This window comes from Pavona decussata, unplaced genomic scaffold (assembly GCF_977016875.1).
Source record: "Pavona decussata unplaced genomic scaffold, jaPavDecu1.1 SCAFFOLD_234, whole genome shotgun sequence".
NCBI classification, from domain to species: Eukaryota; Metazoa; Cnidaria; class Anthozoa; order Scleractinia; family Agariciidae; genus Pavona; species Pavona decussata.
Window position 1 is genome coordinate 29014 of NW_028145639.1, and position 20798 is coordinate 49811.

Below are 20798 nucleotides of genomic sequence, written 5' to 3' on the forward strand. Positions count from 1 at the left end.
AACATATGTGCTAGTAAACTTACCAGATGCATCTCGATGTGATGTATTCTTTCTACCAAACACGGAAGAAGAATGCATCATAAAAAGACTGACCAGATATGACTCATCTAAAGCCTGTGACATACGCTACAGGTTATCTCTTTATTTATCACAGTTATCAAAAGAGAAGCGAAACTCAACCAACCACTCTCTTTCCCTCCCTCCAGTTTGGGAGACAGAGAGCTCCATTAAAACACCACAAATTCTGGATCTTCATCTCTTTATGACAAAACACATGGACTCCTACAATTTTGCTTTATCTTTTAAACATATTTTGTTCTTCACAAAGCATATGCTTCTGTAGCACACAAACATTGCAGGCAATAGCAAGGTTAGCTCCCCAACATTTTACCACCATATGGATACCACACTTTACAATAAGTTCATAAAAGCTAGCAAAATATGAGGGTTTTTTTTATCAAGAAAATGCCTTTTTTAAAAATTTCCATTTGAAAACATTTTTCAGATTCTACTGTACACAGACGGCCATCAGCGATAAGGCGCTAGTAAGGAAATACCCATCTTGTAAAAGACATTCCACAACTGTTCTGCGAAGCAATTATTCTTTTTATATTCCAAGTTTCTCAGCTTCTTTTGCCTCAAAGAATGTGTAGGAGAGTGTGATTGTATCCACTTTTACCATGGCTGGGTCTTCAGTAAATTCAGGATCAATGTAAAAAAACACTGGCATATCAACCTGACAAGAAACAAAATAAATGAAAGCCTTGCAAAATAACACTCAAAATTTCCCGTATTAAGACTTTCAAGAGTTTTGTGTGTTTGTCTTCAGTGGTGATTTGGTAGTTGAGCTGTATAGTGCTTGAATGTCGGGATCAGTTATTGAGCGTGTTCCAGACAAGTTAGATTAGGAAATATTGGCTTATGATGTTAGGGGGGAGGGGGACTGTAGTATCAGTACAGGAGCATCTTAGACCAAGCATGAGAGCCAACAACTAACTTAACCAGGGCGAGGCACGCACTGTTACCAATGCACCACCCCAAACAAACTGCAAAAAATACTCTACCCAACCACAATGCAAATAAAGTGCATCTTAGTTGTGCATCCTGATAAGAAAAATTTAGTATTAATAAAAAATAGACCATCTCAGTTATGTATGCAACTTTAGCAGCTGCAAAAAAAATCCTGAAAATAATTCAGGCTTGAACGGGATTCAAACCCATGACCTCTGCGATCGGTCAATGCAATGCTCTGCCAAGTGAGCTAACAAGCCAACTGGGAGCTGATAATTTTGTGAATTCATAATAAACCATAAAATGATTACCGTGAGTGAAACTGAGGTCATACCTGCTCATGTGGGTTAAGTCTCTGTTCTTCAAAGCAGAAACACTGTCAAAAAAGAGGATGTTATGAGCCACAAGACTCACTTGTAGGTATTACAAGCAAGATTTATAGTTTTGTCATGAGCATAAAAGCTTAAAAAAGAAACATTGACAGATTGAAAATTAGACAAGAACCTCGATTATAGCTTCCAGCATCTTAAGCTTTCCATTCACATCACATGCTTCCCTGCATTCAATGTTAAATCAGGTAGATGTTTTCTTTATTGCATTATTTTAAACAGATGAATTTTCTTACTTGTATTTTGTTGAAATATTGTCCAGCCTCAAAAGGAATCACATTATAAGTAGAAATCCCAGTTATGGGTTCATCAGTAGGATTTGTTGCAGTGTAAAATGCCAAGGCTGTCTCCCCTGGTACAAGCTACAATAAACAACAGGCCTTGTTAAAAAACAATTATTCATGTCATTACAATTCAGCAGTTTCCGCAACGCGGTTAGCTCAGTGGGTAAAGCACCAGCCTGCTGGTTGGAAGGTTGCAGGTTCAAGCCCTGGCCAAACCACCAATGAGGGTCTTATTAAAATAACTGAACAGGTATGATCATGCTGGTTGCACTTAACACTTCGTCCAAGTTCAGGTGATGACATCATTGGGTGGTGACGTTAATCGGTTGGCCTGGTCTCCTTTGTCCTTTGATGTTAAGTGGAAGTGGACATAAAAGAACCCATGGGGCTGTTCAAAAAGAGTAGGGTGCGGAGTTCCCTGCAGCATGTTCTATCTGAATTGTGCCACATCAAGACATTTTCAGCGACTGTTTTAATGTGTGCCCTACCTTGACAGCAGTCTGCTGAGGCTTGAAGTTCCATCGCATGGCACCACTCCTGTCTGCATTAAACCTGATGATGAGCTCTCTTTCTGGCTTTCTCTCCATCTGCTCAATCTTTTCCCCAGCATCCTCACGCTTCACTGTCCCACCTAACCCTGTTGCCTAAATAGAGAAAGTAAAAACATCCAACAAAAATTCCATTTTCCGGAATATTTAACAATTATTATTATTTTTGTGTGCAAACAATTTATTTAGGCTTTTTTTGCTTAAGCAAATAATTTTTTTGCAGGATTTTTCATCCCCACCCCTCCAAAAACATAATGGTCAGTCCCTTATTCACTTGCAGTCTGCTTAGAAAAATGACCCTTACTGATTTATTGCATTAAGTCTTTCAGAGATCAGCGGGGTAGCCAAGGGAAACAAATGTTTGGTTTTATCAAATGAGTTGATAAGGTAATTTGTCCTCTGTAAAGAGATTGGAGTGCTAAAGTTTCAAGCATTGGCTGTTTTTAAAGCCTATAATTCATTGTGGTGACATTCCTACCAGACCTAATCTGTCCATAAACAACAGCAAATAAAGCCACACCTCGAAATAAGGGGGCAGTGCATCTGATCGGCCTAATGAGCGGAAGCTAGTTTCTGATTTTCTTGCCTAATGAGAATATGGCGAACACAAAAAGAGAAAGGTATCTCATGCTGCCAGAAAACCAGAAGTGATTGTTACATATGCAGAAATGATTGTTATATATGCAGGCTACTCTATTCAAATTCTACTCTAGAACAAATTGTTCTAAGCCAGTGAATCATCAAGTGACCTCACTGGCTTAGAACAATAGACTATTGTTTTCAGTTTAGTTTTGTCTACTTACTTATGTAAAACGTCGAAATCTCTCCGCGTTAGTTTTTCTGCTTAATTATTATTATTATTATTATTATTATTATTATTATTAAGATGAAGAAGTATGGTTATCTAGTGAATGGACCAAAGAGCTGGCTGATTGTCAAGTCGGACGTACTTGCAGTTGAGGCAAAGAAGGTGTTTGGAGATGAGGTTAATATTACAACTGAAGGTCAGCGCCACTTAGGGGCCGTCATCGGATCTCAAGAGTTCAAAGATCAATATTGTCGGGAAAAGGTCCTTGGATGGAAAGGAGAACTCGAAGCCCTATCTGAGATAGCAAGGAGCCAGCCTCATGCAGCCTACACTGTTTTCACGAAGGGTTACAAATCCAAGTTTACCTATTTCATGCGCACAATAGAGTCGTTTGAAGATTACGTTGACCCTATTCAAGAGGCGATTGACGACTTACTCCTCCCAACACTATTAGGTCAAACGGAGCCCATCCCTAGCAATCTGCGTCAGCTTTTTACTTTGACACCCGCTCAAGGAGGGCTTGGCGTACCTGACTTACGGTTTGAAGCTCCACAGCAGTTTGCTGCTTCTACAACAATAACAGCATCGCACGTAGATTCCATCACCAAACAGAGCACTTTCATGGTGGCAGGCGAGAGGTCCACGGAGGAGTTAAAAAGACAACATCAAGCTTCAAAAATTGCGTCGGTGAAATCGAGAATGGAAAGTATTGATTCCACTCTACCCTCGGATCTGCTGCGGTCAGTTAACCAATCGAAAGACAAGGGTGCGAGCTCGTGGCTTACCGCAGTACCTCTTGTCGATCAAGGCTTAGTGCTGAATAAACAAGAATTCAGAGACTCTCTGCGTTTAAGGTATAATTTTCCCCTGTCTGATTTACCAAGCAAGTGTGTTTGTGGGGAGAAGTATACCGTCTGCCATGCCCTGTCATGCAAAAAGGGAGGGTTCGTGGCGCAGAGACATGATGGCGTCCGCAACCTACTTACCTCTTTTCTTGGTAAGGTTTGCACCAACGTTGAAGTCGAACCACAACTACAACCTCTCGACAATGAGCAATTCAACCTCAGAAGCGCGGTGACAAGTCCGGAGGCAAGACTGGACATGAAGGCAGGGGGCTTTTGGTCTCGAGGAGTTACAGCATTTTTCGATGTCAGAGTAACGCATGTTAACTCCAAGTGTAACCAGGGAAAAGCAACATCGACAATCTTTAAAGAGCAGGAAGAAGAGAAAAAGCGGAAGTACCAACAGAGGGTGCTGGACGTTGAAATGGGATCTTTCACTCCCCTAGTTTTTGGAACCAACGGTGGGATGGGAGCCGACTGCAATTGTTTTCTCAAACGCCTAGCCGAGAAGCTCTCAGAAAAGAATGAGGAACCTTATCACATTACTATCACTTGGATTAGAACATTGCTTTCTTATGAGATTTTAAAGTCGGTACACACATGCGTACGAGGCTCCAGGACACCTTTTCACAAAATTCCATTTGGGGATTTCATTGATGACTGCCGCTTAAACGCTAGCCAAGCGTGTCTCCGCTAATTTTAGAAAGTGAATGATGGCGTGACGTTGTAAATTAGTATTTTAGGATCTTTTTAACAACTTTTTTATTTCATCAAAATTTTAGTCTTACTATTGTTAAAAAATTGTGCTTGAAAATAGCTCTGTTGTACTTGGAAATAGTCGCTTTTTTTTTTAATCGAAATGAATTTTAAATATTGCATTGTAAATAGGTTTTAATAGCTCTTTTTTTCTACTTTTAACTTGTAAATATCAATTTTGCTTGGAATATTATAATAAAGAAAGATTTTATTATTATTATTATTATTATTATTATTATTATTATTATTATTATTATTATTATTATTATTATTATTATTAAGGCAAGATAATCCCTTGTTTTTTCACATGAAAACAGCTTTCATTTTTAACTCACTAAGAAACAAGACAAGGTGTTTTCACTGTATTTCCGGACTTTTCCAGCTTTATCTAGCCAAAATTGTCCTAGTGAAAACACAACCAATATTCATGAACCTTTTCGATTTTCCAGTAACTGGAAAACCTGAATACACGTGGAATAAGAACATCATTCTGTAGGAAGGTTTGACTCCCTGTCATTATAAAAATTTACTTAGGTTTCCAAGCCGTTAAGTATATCCCACCGTTCAAGACAGAGTGTATACCCGGTAGTAATATTACAGTACACAACTGACCTGACAGAAGAGGCGATACAGAGGAACAGCAAGGTATGAAAATCCCATAACTGTTATAGCTAAAGCAATCACATAAATAGCTGTTGTCCTGTTCCGTTCATTAAAAGCTGAAGAACTGTTAGAACTGACACGGGTCCCAGTGAAACGCCTCGTTTGACCAGAAATCAAACTTGAGAACAGTTTCAGGGAATTCTCTTGCTGAATTCGAAACGTGCAAGTCTCTGCCACATCGATCTTCTTGAAGTAAGAAGAGCAGATCATCCTTCGTTGTGAACATTGCCAGACGTTAAGTGGAATGCCATCAAAACGTAAACTTGATAACCGTACGCGTGATAATCTAAGACTCTGAAGATGAAAATATGAAGGTGAGTTGAAAGGAAAACATCTTCGGCCAGCGCTTCGAAGAACTTGTGAAAGGGACATGATTAGAATACGTAAGTGAGTGAGCGAAAATATCAATTTCCTCCTCGAAGAAGCTTAACCGTTTTAGTTTAAGTGGTTCCTATCCATTCATGTTACCACAGACATTTTAACAAAGTGTTGACCATTCCACGCTTATGCAACAACGATAAGCCTTGTCCGCCATCTTGCATCTTTCTTGGACGGGAAGGAATGGAGCGAGAGATGGTGCTTACAAGGGAGGGAAGGGAAGGGAAGACAAGGCACCCAGTCACTCTCCCTCTCCCACCCAACTTCGATCAGTTCTAACCTTTATTATATTTTACTTTATTTTTTTTTTCTTTTTTGTAAACAAAATTAGCAGATGTCCCTCCGCTGGAACAAATGCACTGTTCAGATGCCCCCCACACTAAATTTATATATTTCATCTACATTTTTTACCTAGAAGTGTTAAATCAAAAGAAACACAGTTCTAAGTAGTCGAAAATGAGACATAGAAGTCTCATTTTTCAGTGTTGTTCCAGTTATCTTTTATTATGCTGATCTATCAAGGTTAACTTGTCATTATAATAAAGTGTCAATTCTTGGAGATCAATAGCATGTCATCACTTCAAAACAGGGTAGACATACTACTTGACCTCCTTGAAAGACAATGTGGAAATATCCCATTACTGTCTGAGGGGTGGAGACTATTGATATCAAACGACGCAAAGTTGAATATTTGGAATTTGACACATTTGAATTCAAATTCATTTCTCGTTTTCAAACTGTATCATTACATAAGTTACATCATATTGCAACAGGTGTGATGAGAAGACCGAAGAAAACCAAACACACTTCACTGACTCCTGATACTCTAGATACTAAATAATACAGTGAAAAAATATACATATATATTTTTATTATTATTTACAAAATCTCTATTTTTCCAAAAAGTATATACAAGATTGCCACGGGGTTTAAGTGCCTGTTGTTGTCTGTCTTAAGCATGCAGGTCATTAATGTATGTAACTATAGTGAATTTGAAGGCAGTATAAGGAAAATTCAAATGACAGGAGTAAATCTGACTAGGAGATCTCTTCCAGGACACTGCACATGATTTCATCTTCTCTGCTGAAGTCATTGTCCTCCCCTCTGTGCTTTTTTGATTCATCAACCTGATGTAAAGAGAAGAGGGTACATTTTAAAGACAAGCTGTCGATGGTAGAAGAGACAAAGTGAACAAAACTTGTGGAATATTTAAATTACATAAACAAAAGAATGTAAGTTGATGTTGCTTAAATAGAGCACACACAGTGTATGACTCACAGTGTTTTAGACAACAAGGATATTTATTATCCGACAAAATTGCACGGAATATCCCCTGATACTTAGCAAACATCAACAAGTCTGTAGGCTGAGTTGGCTAAAATCAGGTGATCTGCTGCAAGATTTATTATTATTCAACATGCTGACAACAAAGTACAGTTTTGTTGCAGAAAAGCTGGAGATAGTCCTTTTTTTTTTTTGTTACATTCTCTAGAATCATTGTATTTTGCACAATATCCCATAAACATATTTTGAGGAATTGTTATTTAAGATGTGTTGAATAATAAAGAGGAAGTTAGCTTGCTACTTCAAGATCAACAGAGAAATAAGACTCAAAATATTGAGAAAATGATGCTCTACAGACAAAATTTCTTTATTATTTTTGTTGCAAGATAGGTGGAGCAGGACAAAAGTTTAAAACTTTGTAGAGAAGGGGTAACAATGAAAGAAGTCTGGACTATTCTTTTCACTGTTTTGTACTTTACATTGTGTAAATCATATTAGAGGAGCTTAAATAAGAGATGGGATGGGACTTTTCTTTTAATATTATGTCCAAGGGGTGGGTCTGGTGTGTAACCTAGTAGGGGACTTCATGTCCTGTTGTTTCTTGCGCCTGCTTAAGTGTTGGGCAAATCTATAAATAAATACACTGATGGCTGGGTAAATTCCTTCAAGATTTTTAAAACACTCTCGGAATTAAAAATCAATTTGTTTTTAATTGTCTTTTTCCTTGGCAATAGACTGCACAATCAGGACCTGCTTTCGGCTCCCATCCACTATTAGATTTTGTACCAGCCCCCACTCTCCACCCCATGAAATGCTTCCCCTCTAAGTTTTGAATTTTTAAGGGAAGTGGGGGAAAACAACAAAGTTGCACTGTCTCTAAACTATGTAATGTACCTCCATTTGCTCCAATGAGCTATCCTGTTGTCTAGCAGCTGTCTGTAAAGAAGTTGAACATGATTGGAGCATTGCAACAACTCTGTCCAAGTGCCTGTAGCAAGAAATACAGCATACATTAAACTACAATACATCATTGCCTAGTTTAAAGGCCTTAGCTCCCATGAGCCTCCTGTAGCTCAGTGGTAGCACATCCGAACTAGTAATCAGAAGGTCTTAGATTCGAATCCTGACTTCTCTGAGCATGCCTGTGTTATTTACTGAATAATACATCATTCTCACATCATTATTAATACAGCATACATTAAAGTACAATACATCATTTATTTTAAGTACAGCGTACATTAAAATACAATACATCATTAATTATTAATACTGCATATATTAAAGTACAATAATATTTACATTGCAGATCAATTGTCCAATACCATTCATTTGGTAACTGGCTTTAATTCACTATTTTGTAAATAAGCTTTAGAAAGAGAAAATAAAAAAGTACCTTCAGTTTCATCTATATGCCATTATACTTACTAAAAAAGACTTCACCAGATTTTATTTTTCACCTACACGTAACATTGGCTAGGATTGACAATAAAACAGCTAAAAGGACCTTGATGCACTAAGTTAACAGTCTAAAACAATGGACCATAATAGTTCATGTGTTTCTTATTCAAGTACCCTTATTATCATAAGGAGCTACATGTAAGACTTGGGGGCCTCATCTGTAGGTGGGCCTATTCTAGAAGGGCTTACATTCAGAATTTTATGGTTCTTAATGCAAAAAGTCAAGTCTAATCCACACTTGTAGCTTGTGAAAAACAGAGGCTCTGTAGTATGAAGCAAACAGAAGAATTTAATGCCAGTAGATAGGGTTATTCCATTATTGACAGATTATCAAGTTACCCTTTATTTTAGGTAACAGAAGTAATTGGATGACTCATTTCTATTTCTAGTCTCAGGACCCTGTCCACCAAACCAAAACTTACTTGTTCAGTTTATCTGCTGTTTCAAGTCGCTGTTGTTTCTGCCTTTCCATCATCACTCTTAATGTCTCCCGTGCCTGCAATATCACCCAGCAAAATGCCAGCTCACCAACCAAAAAATGATTCAAAAATACTAGTACTGACAACTGACCCAACAAATGTTAGCAAGTCTTAAACAGTAAAAAAACTGGGTATTCTCCCTGTCTCATTCTCCACATGAAGCCCTTAGTAGCAGGGCTCAAGGCAGAAGGTTTTGGCTAGAATGTTTTGTGCTTTCACGAGCTATTTTAGCTAGTAAAAATTGTAAGGACAACTTGAAACTTCAATTGCAAATAATACAATTTGTAAACAGTGAAAAAACCTTTACAGGTGTGGGAGAGTTTTCTTAGTTATTATTACACATCTAACAAAAAAGTCTGACCTTCCACCCTCCCCTTTTCATAAACTGCAGCAAGTGAAAATTTTGTTTTGGTGCAAGTGAAGCCACTGGGCTAGGGAGCTACAAAGTTAGTCTTGAGCCTCAAGTGAGCTCTCGTTGTCTTTGCTAAGCCTGACAACAAGTGTTTTTCAGTAGCATGAGGGTAGATTGCAGGGCTAAAACGAGGCAATGCCTAGAAAATTGCCAAGGGTTGTTGAATATTTTGTAATGTGCTTACTTATTTGTTATTTCTAGGGCCCAAGTAATGTTTTTAAGGTTAACATGCTTAAATATGTCATGTTACATATGAGTATTCCAGCTAATTAACGTTCTGCATGCAAGCTGATCGTGACCAAAAAAAAAAAGAGAGGGGAGGCAGCGTGGTCGAGTGGTTAGGGCGCCGGACTTGACATCCGGAGGTCCCAGGTTCAGGTCCAGCTCTGACCACTAGATAGAGTTGTTTCTCAGTAGCCCCAAGTTCAACTCCTCGGACGCGCTTGTAAATAGCCAGCTGGTCTGCCTCCTGCCAGTTGGGATTTTTAACCATGTTATTTTCAATTTAAATTATTTCTTTGCAAAGTTTAATGCTCGGCCCCACTAGCACTTGTGCTAAAAACACTGCCGAGGGTAAACAAAGGTTATTTTTTTATTATTTTTTTTTTTTTAGCTTCTAGAGTGGTTCTTTAGAATTATGAGTGGATTATCAGCTATTGAATTAATGATCACATTGGGCTGACCACTGAAATCTGTCTTAAACCATTTACCACAATAGCAAATCTTTAATACAGGGAAATCAGAACAAAAAAAGGTCATGCCTGGCATGAATATAAAAGGATCCACACATGAAGAACCTGCTACTGCCACATAACTACAGAGACATGTACCTACAACATTTTCCTGTGAACATATGCAAATGCTATTAATTTTTCCCTGCAACATGTCTGCCTTAAACCTCCTTTTACTTAATTATGCTGTATCATTTTATCACTGCTACATGTCCCTGCACCATGACTGCTCATGTCTGCCAACCTTAATGACGATTCTACTAAGCGAACACACTTCAAAAGCTAGATTGGTTGCTAAGCAACAACAAACCTGATGAGGCCTGAGTTCATTGATCAAGTGATGTATGTTAATAAATAACAAATTCAAGTCTTCAAGTTTTTCTTCTCTCTGAAAAATAACAATAAGTAAAGCCAGTAGAGTTGAGAGCAAAATTCTTTTTGTCAAGCCTCCTTTGGTGTATGAAACTAATCTGTCCACTGTATTACACCAGGGCCATCTATCTACAGTTCACCTTTCTATTCTAGGGTACCCAAAACTCCCAAACATCTTCTGCACTCAGTAACAGGTAAAAAACCAAAATAATAAGAAATTTAGGGTTACACTCTATATCACTATCTATTTCAAGTAATGTTTAAGACTTGTAAAAATTAACAATCAAAGCAAGGAACAACATATCAATGTCCTCATGACAGCATTGCCAAGGTCGAATCCTGCAAATTAGATGCAATGAAAGCTTTATAGAGTTGCAGTTGCAATAAAAGCATGTAATGAATAACCGAGTTGTGAAGAAGATTATTTTATTATTCATACTCTAATAATGCAACTGTGACTTTGTGCCACTTCCACTGAATCTCATTTGCATGATCAGAACTTGATCATGTGAGGACAGCATAACATGGCTCCTTGCTTGTATCATTACTTTTTATCTTAATATGTTTATCAAATACCTCAAACGTTAGAATGTTGTAGATTTGAGTACTTTTTATAGAGCAAGCAAAACAACTGACTTTTTTTCTTACCTTAGATGATGAAGGAGACTTGATGAGGATATCAAGTAGCTCCAAAAAATTGATCACTATTGAATGGTTTAATTTTTTAAGCTCTTTTATTCGATCTACAAAAAAGAGAAAATGATTTGTGACATATAAGGAGAGGTAAACTTGGATGAGTTGCCCCTACTGTGCCAAACATTGCCCAGCAGAGACACAACTTAGTTTTACAAGTTGAAATACTCTGCAAAAGTTTAACTTAGTAGGGGTGATAAATGTTCCAAGTGTCTTAAAAAAAGATATGCCACATTCAATATTTTCATGGTTCTCAACTGATTTTTTGCCCAAAGCCATCTCAGAATCCCAATTTTGTTAAAAAAAGTCTCCAATTTGCAGAAACATTACTAAATTTTTGTCATCTCTTCAAGTGTCAAATTTAAGTTTGAGACAGCAGATGGCAGTAGCATAAGATCAGAAATAGTGCTCAGTAAAAGGTTTGTTCAGGACATTCCCATTACCCTGCTAACAGGGGTTTCTCTTGTAACCTGTGTTTTCTTCTTATATACTTCCCACTATTATTGTCCTTCCCTCAGCTGAAGTTTTACTTTGACACAAGAATAAAGTTATCACATGACAAAACTAAGAGATGGAAGCAGAAATGGGCAAGAGAATGCTACTGCTAATGGGGTACACTTCCATACCTACCAAATCTACCTTGTGTTGTGTAAAGTCTAGTTATTCCCTGAAGTTCTAATGGCCTGATAATGGATTCATCTGTCTAAAAATAAAATAATAAAAAGACATTTAAACAGTTTCACAAGTACCAATTTGCCATCATTCGCAACACTGACAATGATTTAACACCTTTCTTCAGATGATACTCACAACCATTATGCCAAAAATGGCTCCCGGGCATTTAATGTTTGTTTGCTTGTTTGCATTCAAATAAGCCCTTCTTATCTTGTTCAAGGTTAAAATAATATTCTTTTGGTTTTTCAGCTTACAAACAAGGTAACTTGAATATGAACAAAAGAATGTTAAATGGTAGCCATTTTGGAATAAGCTCTATACTTCAAGTTTTTTTTTAATCTTTTCTTACTTAACCCCTTCTCTTCAAAGGATGTATATATATGCCCTATGTTGTGTCACGCAATGACTGAGGACATAAATAAACATATGTCCTCAAACAAATGAAATCTAGATGAAACTTCTGATAAAGTTTTGTTTGGGAATATTTCAAAATGGCAGCCCCTCCACACGAGGGTGCAGGATGATTATCATTAGAAGGAACTCTTATTGAAATTGTCATGCAACCAGAGCCTAATATATATAATTATTATTTCCACAATTAAAGTTATTCCTATGATTAGCATGGTTCCGAAAAGTCTTTACAAGGGATTAATTCTGAAGAAGATGATGATGGTGAACAGGCTTCGATCAAAACACAAACCCCAGTCAAGGAACATGGTCAAGGGCTGTGAAGTAAGAGAAGAATGTGAAAGAAGAAGAAGATGAGCAAACCACAGCTACTAATAAATCTATTTAGATCACACTGCATTGGATTTTAACTGTAAAGATGATGTTTTGAAGTCCTACTACAACGAAAATTTTGCATGTCCTTTTCTCTTCAGACTTTGAAAATAGACAAACATCTACTAAATAGGTACCATGCCAATTTTTATCTCAAAATTCACATGGAAAGTCTGATTACTTAAACATAATTTTTCGGTTTCTGCTGTCCATTATTACTTGATTCGCAAATGGCCGGGAGCTAGGGAAAGGGTTGGGTCTAGCTGAAATTCCTGGGATGTGACGTCATATGCACAGTGCTCAAAACTGACGAGAGTAATTTTCCTCTGTTTCAATGAAGACAATGACAACAATACATCAATTTCACTTCTTGATTGAGTTACTCGCACTGACAAACTCCATGAACAGATGCACGTATGACATCAAAAGCCAACTCTTGCGCAAAGACTGGTTATGAAGTATCGCAGGATTCTCTAATGCAAACCCAGTAATGGTGGACAGACATTTAGACTTTTTTGGCTGGCCATTTCCCAAATTATCTCGCTTCCACTGTTCTAAATAGAAACGTGCTGCAGGGTCCGAAATTGCGCTTTCCTGGTCGCCAATGCGACTAAAAATTTTGCACTGGCGACCAGAATTTCACAACTGGTCGCCACCGGGCGATTAACTATTTCATGCCACGATCATCATACAAACAATAACTTTGATTTTCAGCCAAATCGATGAAAATAAAATTCAAAGCCGCCCGCCAATTGGTCACTTACTTTTTACCTTTCCACTGCTTTTGAAGTATAAAACCGATTTTCCTGTTATTATAAATCTATCACAACGCTTCACAGCTTGAGCAGTGCGAAGCTTCGCCGCCATGTTTTTTGAACGAGAAATGCTGCACGGTTGTGGCCTGGTGCGAACAACATGGCGATCTGTCGATCGTCTTGACAGAACGCGAAAGGAAAGATCGTTTACGGTTTTGAACATAGAGCAAAGAACCAACCGGAAGTTTTTCAATCGGGTACATTTCTTCTCCAAAAGGTAGAGACAAGAGAAGGTATAAAGTTGACTTAAAACATTTAGCAGTCTTATGAAACTGCGTATATCGGGGGCACCCAACGACAGTTTTCAGTCAGATCCCTTGAAACGCTATTTTAGGCTATCTGGAGTGCCTTTAAAGCTCTGTAGGTTCATTTTAGGCTGCGCTATAATATTTTTATCTGTTCGGTCATTCAAGGGAACTTCAGTCTTTTCGAAATTACTAGGGCATTTTTGTCCATTTCGCGAAAACCTTAGGTCTTATTTCCTTTCCGAAAATCTTAGCTGACCTTTTTTCGGTCCCGAAACGACATTTTTATCAATCCGAAAAGACTAGGCCTTAAATTTTCCATATCAAGAAAGTTCAAGGTGAAAATTCCCCTCAGAAAATTGTAGGGGATTAAGGGCCTTCCGAACAGATAATTTATCAAAACGATCCGTTGGGTGCCCCTGGTATATAGCCGGCATGCGATTCTTTTGTCGTGGGTTTTCAGTGGTAGGTGTATAAATCGCCATTGCAGCCCCAAACACAAACGCGTTCTCTTCATTCTGATTCTTAAAAGATAAATTGGCGACCAGAATTTTCCATCTGGCAACCAAAAATTTTGGTTTGTGTTTCACTGCGAAGGATTATTGACACTTTTTTTTCTGCTTTTGGCGACCACATTTTTCCATATGGCGACTGAAAAAAAAAATTTCAGTCGCCACTTGGCGCCTGCCTAAAAAAGTTAATTTCGGGCCCTGTGCTGTATTATTATGAACATATTGACTGCATTGATATTAAAAAAGCCGAAAGAAAAAACAAAAATCAGGAAGGAAAGGGGTTAAACCCTGTGTTTTAACCCTTTCAATGCCAACCCAGGTACAACCCCAGTCACCAGCGGCCATATTAGAGTTTTCATGAAAATTGAGTTTTTGATGATAATTCAACACCAGTTGAAAACTGTAAGCTTTATATTTCTTTCTATTTTCTTTAGTTTCTGGAGAAATTTTTTTTTTTCAAGAACAGAAATCTTAATCCAAAGTAGATAAAGAATGAGAAAGATAAAGATCGGCTTCCCAAATTAACTTCTTTTTGACCAATGCAATGGCGATTTATAATTATACTCTGATGATTCAACGATTATTTCCACGTTTTACCTCAAAAGAAGCCCCAAACATCGAGTAAGCCCCATTCACTGGAGGTGGTGGTTCAGGTGCTGTTTTGTTTTCCACATTTTCGTCTGTGTACAGCTTGTAATATTGTGTTGGAGGCAAGGGAAAGGGACACACTCCTTCAGCCGCCATGTTGGATGTTCCTCAAGGAGCGATCGAAATTGCTTGTGGGTAATATACCCAGTACTTCCAGGTAAGCCCTCGGCCTTTCGCCATTTTCAAACATGTAGAGCTATGTTGCTTCCTTTTCGAAAATTCTCCTTTGTTTGCTGCCATTCAAGAAAATTTTGCATTGGATGTAGTAGCATTAGTATTTTTAAGTGCCTGCATAGAGGTAACATACAGATCGAATGCAGATAGAGGGAGGGAGACATCAGACTATACTACATCAGGAATTACACTTATTATTGACCCTTTATATTGGTGGGCTGTGTAAAATTATACTGTTTTTCTTCTACATTTTTTACCAGAAAGGCATGGCATCTAATGCAGTGAGTGGCTCGCCATCAGTGAGAGTAATCGTACAGCAATGTCTGTCTGCCAGACTTCAGGTCCAACCACCAACTAATGAGAAGGACGCACAGTGGGTTGAGGTGAGGCAACCACAGGCATCCCAGTGTACATGGTGCACATTATAGTCAACCCTTAGTGCTAGCAGGGTGTCATGAATGAACATACAATTATCAATGGAAGCCGAATGTATGTGGTACACATTTTAGCTGCAGATGAAATAATGTTCAATTGTATGTTATATATTCCACTTCTATCACTTCTTGTACAAGTATTGGTGAATTATATAAAAAAATCAAAAAATGACCAGCTCCCAGTTAGCTTGATGGTGCAGTGGAATTAGTAAAGCATTGCACTGGTGTTGCAGAGGTCATGGGTTCCGACCCCATTCAAGTTTGGATTTTTTTTAAAGCTTTGCTTTTTGCTGTCTGCAAAACAAAAGTGCCTCCACATTCATTTATTCCCTGGACTGTCTCACAAAATTCTTGGTTTCTTCAAAAGAAAGATCACATTTATAAAAATGTGATACCTGATTATTTGCAGATTTCCAGAGGTATTGTCATTTACCTTTGTTTTCTCAAGGGCTCGAATCTGGATCTTGTACCAAAAGTTGGTAAGTTAGTGGCTGTCAGAAATAGTGTGTGACAATCTCGTACCCAGAGTCTTCATTCCCCTTGATCAGCAGTCAACAAGCCTGCACAGTAAGGAACGAAGACTGGGTACAATTTAAGTGTGTGACCGAGAAAACTGTGAACACTAAAATTATTTCTAGAATGTTATAGCAACAGTATGTGAGCTAGTGCACCCAGTTATAGATATGGATGGAGGTCAGTTGCACTGCACCTTTTTCTAAGCTCTGTTTTCACTGGACCAAGATAACCTGCAGCTCCATTGTTTTTGTGTTTCGGCAGATTGTTTTGTTAACACTGTTCACAAGAGTAGAGTAGGGAATGTAGTTCCCAGTGTTGTGGTCTGGCCTTCTATCTTTCACACTCATGCTTGGGTTGACTGGGTGGGTGGGTGGGTAGGTGAGATCTAATATGGACCGATGCTGACGTCCGATCTCACCCCATAGAATTGTAAACCACCATGAGACTTGGTGATATGTGCGGTATATAAGAATAATAATTTTATTTCATTCATTCATTCATTCATAATATAATGGTGCAGGTCGTCCCATGGATGGAGGGAGTTACCAGCCAGGGTTTTTACCTTTGAGATCCCACCCCCTCCCCCTGAAATCAGTCAATGAAATCTTAAACGAGTTATAACATTGGTGATAAAACATGGAGTAAATTCAGCCTCACCTTGGGTGTTTATTTCCATTTTCATGATGCCAAGGGTCATTAGTTGAGGGACTGGCAAAGATTAAGGGTTGGAACTTAATTGATGAAAATGATACAGTAATGTTATCAATTACGATTTGGCAATTGACAGATTGGACACAAGTTTTTCTTGAATGTCTTTTTTTTTTTACCAGCTGCTCCAGTAATATTCCTGCCATTATTTTAGTGCTTTGCAAATGCATCTTTAATTATTACTTTAAATGTTTTGTTTTTATTTCAGTGAAGTCAATTTTAAATGTAAGGTTAAGTGAGTCTGGAGACAAGCCAAGCAATGTCTCTGTTTTGGAGTTACCTGGGGATGTGCTTATTGTGCCACAGGTAAGCCAATATTGCCATGCACAGGAAACCATTTTACTGATCCCAAAAAGTGGGGATAAAGGACTGAGACTATGATCTTTTCATTGTTTCTGACACCATATTGTTTGAGGGTAAAATACAGCTGAATTATTTTTTTTATTTTTTTTTTAATTCCATGTATAAGAAATGTGTGGGAGTCTTCCCAGTTTGGAACTGCTGTGACTCCACTCAAATTTGTCAGATTTTGTCAACATATTTGTTGAGAGCAAATAGCAAAAGGTCGTGGAGAATGTTTTCTATCTTTATGTCTTACTTAATGTTGCTCTAAAGACCCTATGTTCTGAGTCCATTCAGTAACTCCCAGCTTTCTCAAACCCAGGAAACTAACGCTGGACAATGTTCGTGTTGATAGAATAATGTATATAATGTATTAAATCCCAATGTTGATCTACTATTGTAGCTGCAAAAAGATAATATACTAAACATAAGGCAGTCTAAAGTATGGTGACGTTCTTCATATCTCCTCCAAACTACCACCTCTTATATAAGCATCAACATGCACCATAACTGAAAAATAATTATTATTTTACATTTTAACTTCAGGCCACACTTGGAGGAAAGATGAAAGGAAAAAGTGTACAGTATCATTCAAACATATCAAAAGATGAAGGAAGAATATTTTATGAAAACTTTATTGCCCTTTGTAAGGTAACTAGTCCACTTGACAATTTTTTTACACGGAATGCCCGCAGGGCATGACGTGTCTAGGTTTCGGTCGGGTATCTTTTTCTTCATCGGTGTCATAAATGTGCACATTAATTTATGCATCAAACTCTGTCCTCCCCTAGTAAGGATATATTGTTCTGATTGTCTTCAACAGAAGCGGCCCAATCAAAATCTATTTTTCAGGCACATATCACGAGAGAGGGGACCCACTCATCACTTCTGTGTGACGTCAAATCATCATTTGATTTATTCATTAAAACTAGATTAAATTCTTCCCTCTCCCAGAAGGGATCTATTGTTTTGGTTGTCTTGAACAAAAGCGGCCCAATCAAACTCCATTATCTGCGCGTATATCACGAGGGAGAGGACCCACTCATCTCTACTTGTGTGACGTCAAAGCAAATCATCATTTGGAAAAGTTGTTTTCGTTCAATGGCGGCCACATGTCTGAATTTAAGACTCCGGATCTGCCGTTTTCAGAGAGAAAACCAACCTTTTTCAAGCAGTAAATCGAAATAATAACTTCTAGGTAGTACTCGACAGTTGAAACGGCGGAAATTGGGAGAGTTCACAACAAAGAAAATCCACTTTAAAAAACAGATCGAATGATCAACGCGAAGGATTAGAGCTAGAGGAGGCTAGACAAGTTCAGCGGGGTCATGACGTTATTGCATAGTTATTTCTGGTATGATTTCTAGTAACACAACGATAAGTATCACGCAATATATCTGAATAAAACCATTCAGACAATTATTTCAATGGCCAAGGGAGGATATTTTTTAAATATCTGCGAAACATACAATGGGGAATAATTGGGGCTACATTAAGCATTCCGTGTAATGCCATTAGAGGGGCATCTTGTTACTAAATGCATTCTTCATTGATTCCTATACCTCTAAGATAATTCATTAGGGATTACTGCTCTCTTGTTTTCTGAAGAATAAATATTGAGAGTAGCCTGCAAAATCTTGTTGCAGTAGAGCTCAAGTTATGTGCAATATTGTCCTTTTCGTCAGAAACCTTTTAAATAAACCATTTGCCACAACATTCGCACCAGATTGTCATCCTTAACAATGAAGTTACATAATTTGTGCAGTTCCAGAAAATATCCATACTCCCCCACGGATGGTTTTTTGTTTTGCTCCCACCCCTCCCCCTAAGAAATTCCAGTTTAGCTTCATACTTTGCTTCTAAAATTTTGACTTTTAAGACTCCCCTCCCCCTAGGAATTTCCAATGACCTTCCATGGAGTGAGTATGGATTTTGCATCCACTTAATGATTGAAACTAAATGTTGTTTTACCTTTTTCTAGGAAGCGGTCCACACCGACTCCACAAACTCATCAGTCAAACATGGTAAACTTCAAACCATAAAACAGCATTTTACTTTCCCTCAGACTGTGGATTTATATAAATAACTGAAGACCCCTCTGCAAATGCTAAACAAGATGCCCCTCTAATGGCATTACACGGAATGCTTAATGTAGCCCCAATTATTCCCCATTGTATGTTTCGCAGATATTTAAAAAATATCCTCCCTTGGCCATTGAAATAATTGTCTGAATGGTTTTATTCAGATATATTACGTGATACTTATCCTTGTGTTACTAGAAATCATACCAGAAATAACTATGCAATAACGTCATGACCCCGCTGAACTGGTCTGGCCTCCTCTAGCTATAATCCTTCGCGTTGATCATTCGATCTGTTTTTTAAAGCGGATTTTCTTTGCTGTGAACTCTCCCAATTTCCGCCGTTTCAACTGTCGAGTACTACCTAGAAGTTATTATTTCGATTTACTGCTTGAAAAAGGTTGGTTTTCTCTCTGAAAACGGCAGATCCGGAGTCTTAAATTCAGACATGTGGCCGCCATTGAACGAAAACAACTTTTCCAAATGATGATTTGCTTTGTCGTCACACAAGTAGAGATGAGTGGGTCCCCTCCCTCGTGATATACGCACAGATAATGGAGTTTGATTGGGCCGCTTTTGTTCAAGACAATCAAAACAATAGATCCCTTCTGGGAGAGGGAAGAATTTAATCTAGTTTTAATGAATAAATCAAATGATGATCTGACGTCACACAGAAGTGATGAGTGGGTCCCCTCTCTCGTGATATGTGCCTGAAAAATAGATTTTGATTGGGCCGCTTCTGTTGAAGACAATCAGAACAATATATCCTTACTAGGGGAGGACAGAGTTTAATGCATAAATTAATGTGCACATTTATGACACCGATGAAGAAAAAGATACCCGACCGAAACCTAGACACGTCATGCCCTGCGGGCATTCCGTGTAATAATAGCAAATTTAATACATTAATTTTGCAGAATACATTTGGAGGGCTGAGTGGATAACGGTCTTAGGTCAAATTTTAGGACGATTTTTTGTTCCACTCAAAAGTGCCGGAATGTTTGCATACATGTCACCTTCAACTCAACAGTCAGAGAACATCGCTCTGTGTGTTTTTTGTTTTTTTTGCTTATTTATGCCTTTAAGGCCTAATGTTTGAGTTTTTTTTTGAGTCTCTTTTCTTTCAACATTTATTGTTTATTATTTGTTCATGATCAGCCCTAGCATGAGTGGCAGAAAGACATCAAAGACGTCATGTCTGAATTTTTGGGGGGCATTCCCTTCGCTGACAGCTGCCCAAGTGGCGTGCATAATTTTTGTTTTGTTTGTTTCTTTGTTTTGGTTTTAGGCACATATGGAAACAGACAAGTACTGAGTGTTGAAACAAATGGGCCATTTACACATGTGTTTGACTTTTAATAAAACTGCTTTGTTGTTCATATCCAATGTACCCTATTCAATGCATAAATACTTTATTATCATTGATTTAATTTATTGGATCAATTCAATAAAACTTTTACTCTTGGAGTTAACAAATTATCTGGGCTGTTGGTTTTGCATGTACACAAAACGAAACTTAGTGAAGAGTTAAAAATAAGTTCAATAATCAACATCATTAAATATCAGCTTCTAACTTGTAAATTGATTCAAAGTATTGCTGCATTTGAATTTGCTCACACATTCCTTTTATTGAATTTCACCATCAGTTAACTATTACTTCAAGTCTTACTGAATTTGACGATTTCACTTTGCAGCAAAATCATTGACAAATGGGACATTTCAAAAATTTTCCCGGTTAATTTGTCCTTTCTCCTGATTCCC

General features: G+C 37.9%; 4 protein-coding genes across 6 annotated transcripts; 2 read left to right on the forward strand and 2 right to left on the reverse strand.

Moving 5' to 3' along the window:
• Nucleotides 1–122: 122 nt before the first annotated feature.
• Nucleotides 123–5854, reverse strand: LOC146457948 (cytochrome c oxidase assembly protein ctaG-like). The gene is made up of 5 exons (XM_085091124.1): nt 5251–5854; nt 2173–2328; nt 1637–1762; nt 1346–1387; nt 123–736 (listed from the first exon to the last, which is right to left on the reverse strand). The coding sequence occupies exons 1-5, from the start codon at nt 5671–5673 to the stop codon at nt 608–610; spliced, it is 876 nt and encodes a 291-aa protein (XP_084947250.1). The 5' UTR covers nt 5674–5854; the 3' UTR covers nt 123–607.
• LOC146457949 (uncharacterized) lies at nt 3163–4736 on the forward strand. The gene has a single exon (XM_085091295.1). The coding sequence runs from the start codon at nt 3413–3415 to the stop codon at nt 4577–4579; it is 1167 nt and encodes a 388-aa protein (XP_084947421.1). The 5' UTR covers nt 3163–3412; the 3' UTR covers nt 4580–4736.
• A 681-nt stretch (nt 5855–6535) lies between the features above and the next one.
• Nucleotides 6536–14879, reverse strand: LOC146457950 (mediator of RNA polymerase II transcription subunit 7-like). Its single transcript, XM_085091125.1, has 7 exons — nt 14733–14879; nt 11739–11811; nt 11064–11158; nt 10354–10431; nt 8844–8917; nt 7858–7951; nt 6536–6806 (listed from the first exon to the last, which is right to left on the reverse strand). The coding sequence occupies exons 1-7, from the start codon at nt 14877–14879 to the stop codon at nt 6717–6719; spliced, it is 651 nt and encodes a 216-aa protein (XP_084947251.1). The 3' UTR covers nt 6536–6716.
• Nucleotides 14880–14952: 73 nt separating this feature from the next.
• Nucleotides 14953–20501, forward strand: LOC146457951 (D-aminoacyl-tRNA deacylase 2-like). 3 transcript variants are annotated; one of them, XM_085091127.1, is made up of 7 exons: nt 14953–15081; nt 15218–15340; nt 15801–15870; nt 16824–16921; nt 17504–17608; nt 18939–18981; nt 20326–20501. In XM_085091127.1, exons 2-7 carry the CDS (start codon nt 15224–15226, stop codon nt 20394–20396), a joined length of 504 nt encoding a protein of 167 aa, XP_084947253.1. In that variant the 5' UTR covers nt 14953–15081; nt 15218–15223; the 3' UTR covers nt 20397–20501. The 3 variants fall into 3 exon arrangements, with proteins under 3 accessions (XP_084947253.1, XP_084947254.1, XP_084947252.1); XM_085091128.1 differs by having other exon boundaries at nt 14956–15081; nt 15222–15340; XM_085091126.1 differs by lacking the exons at nt 14953–15081; nt 17504–17608 and having other exon boundaries at nt 15099–15340.
• The last annotated feature ends 297 nt before the right edge of the window (nt 20502–20798 follow it).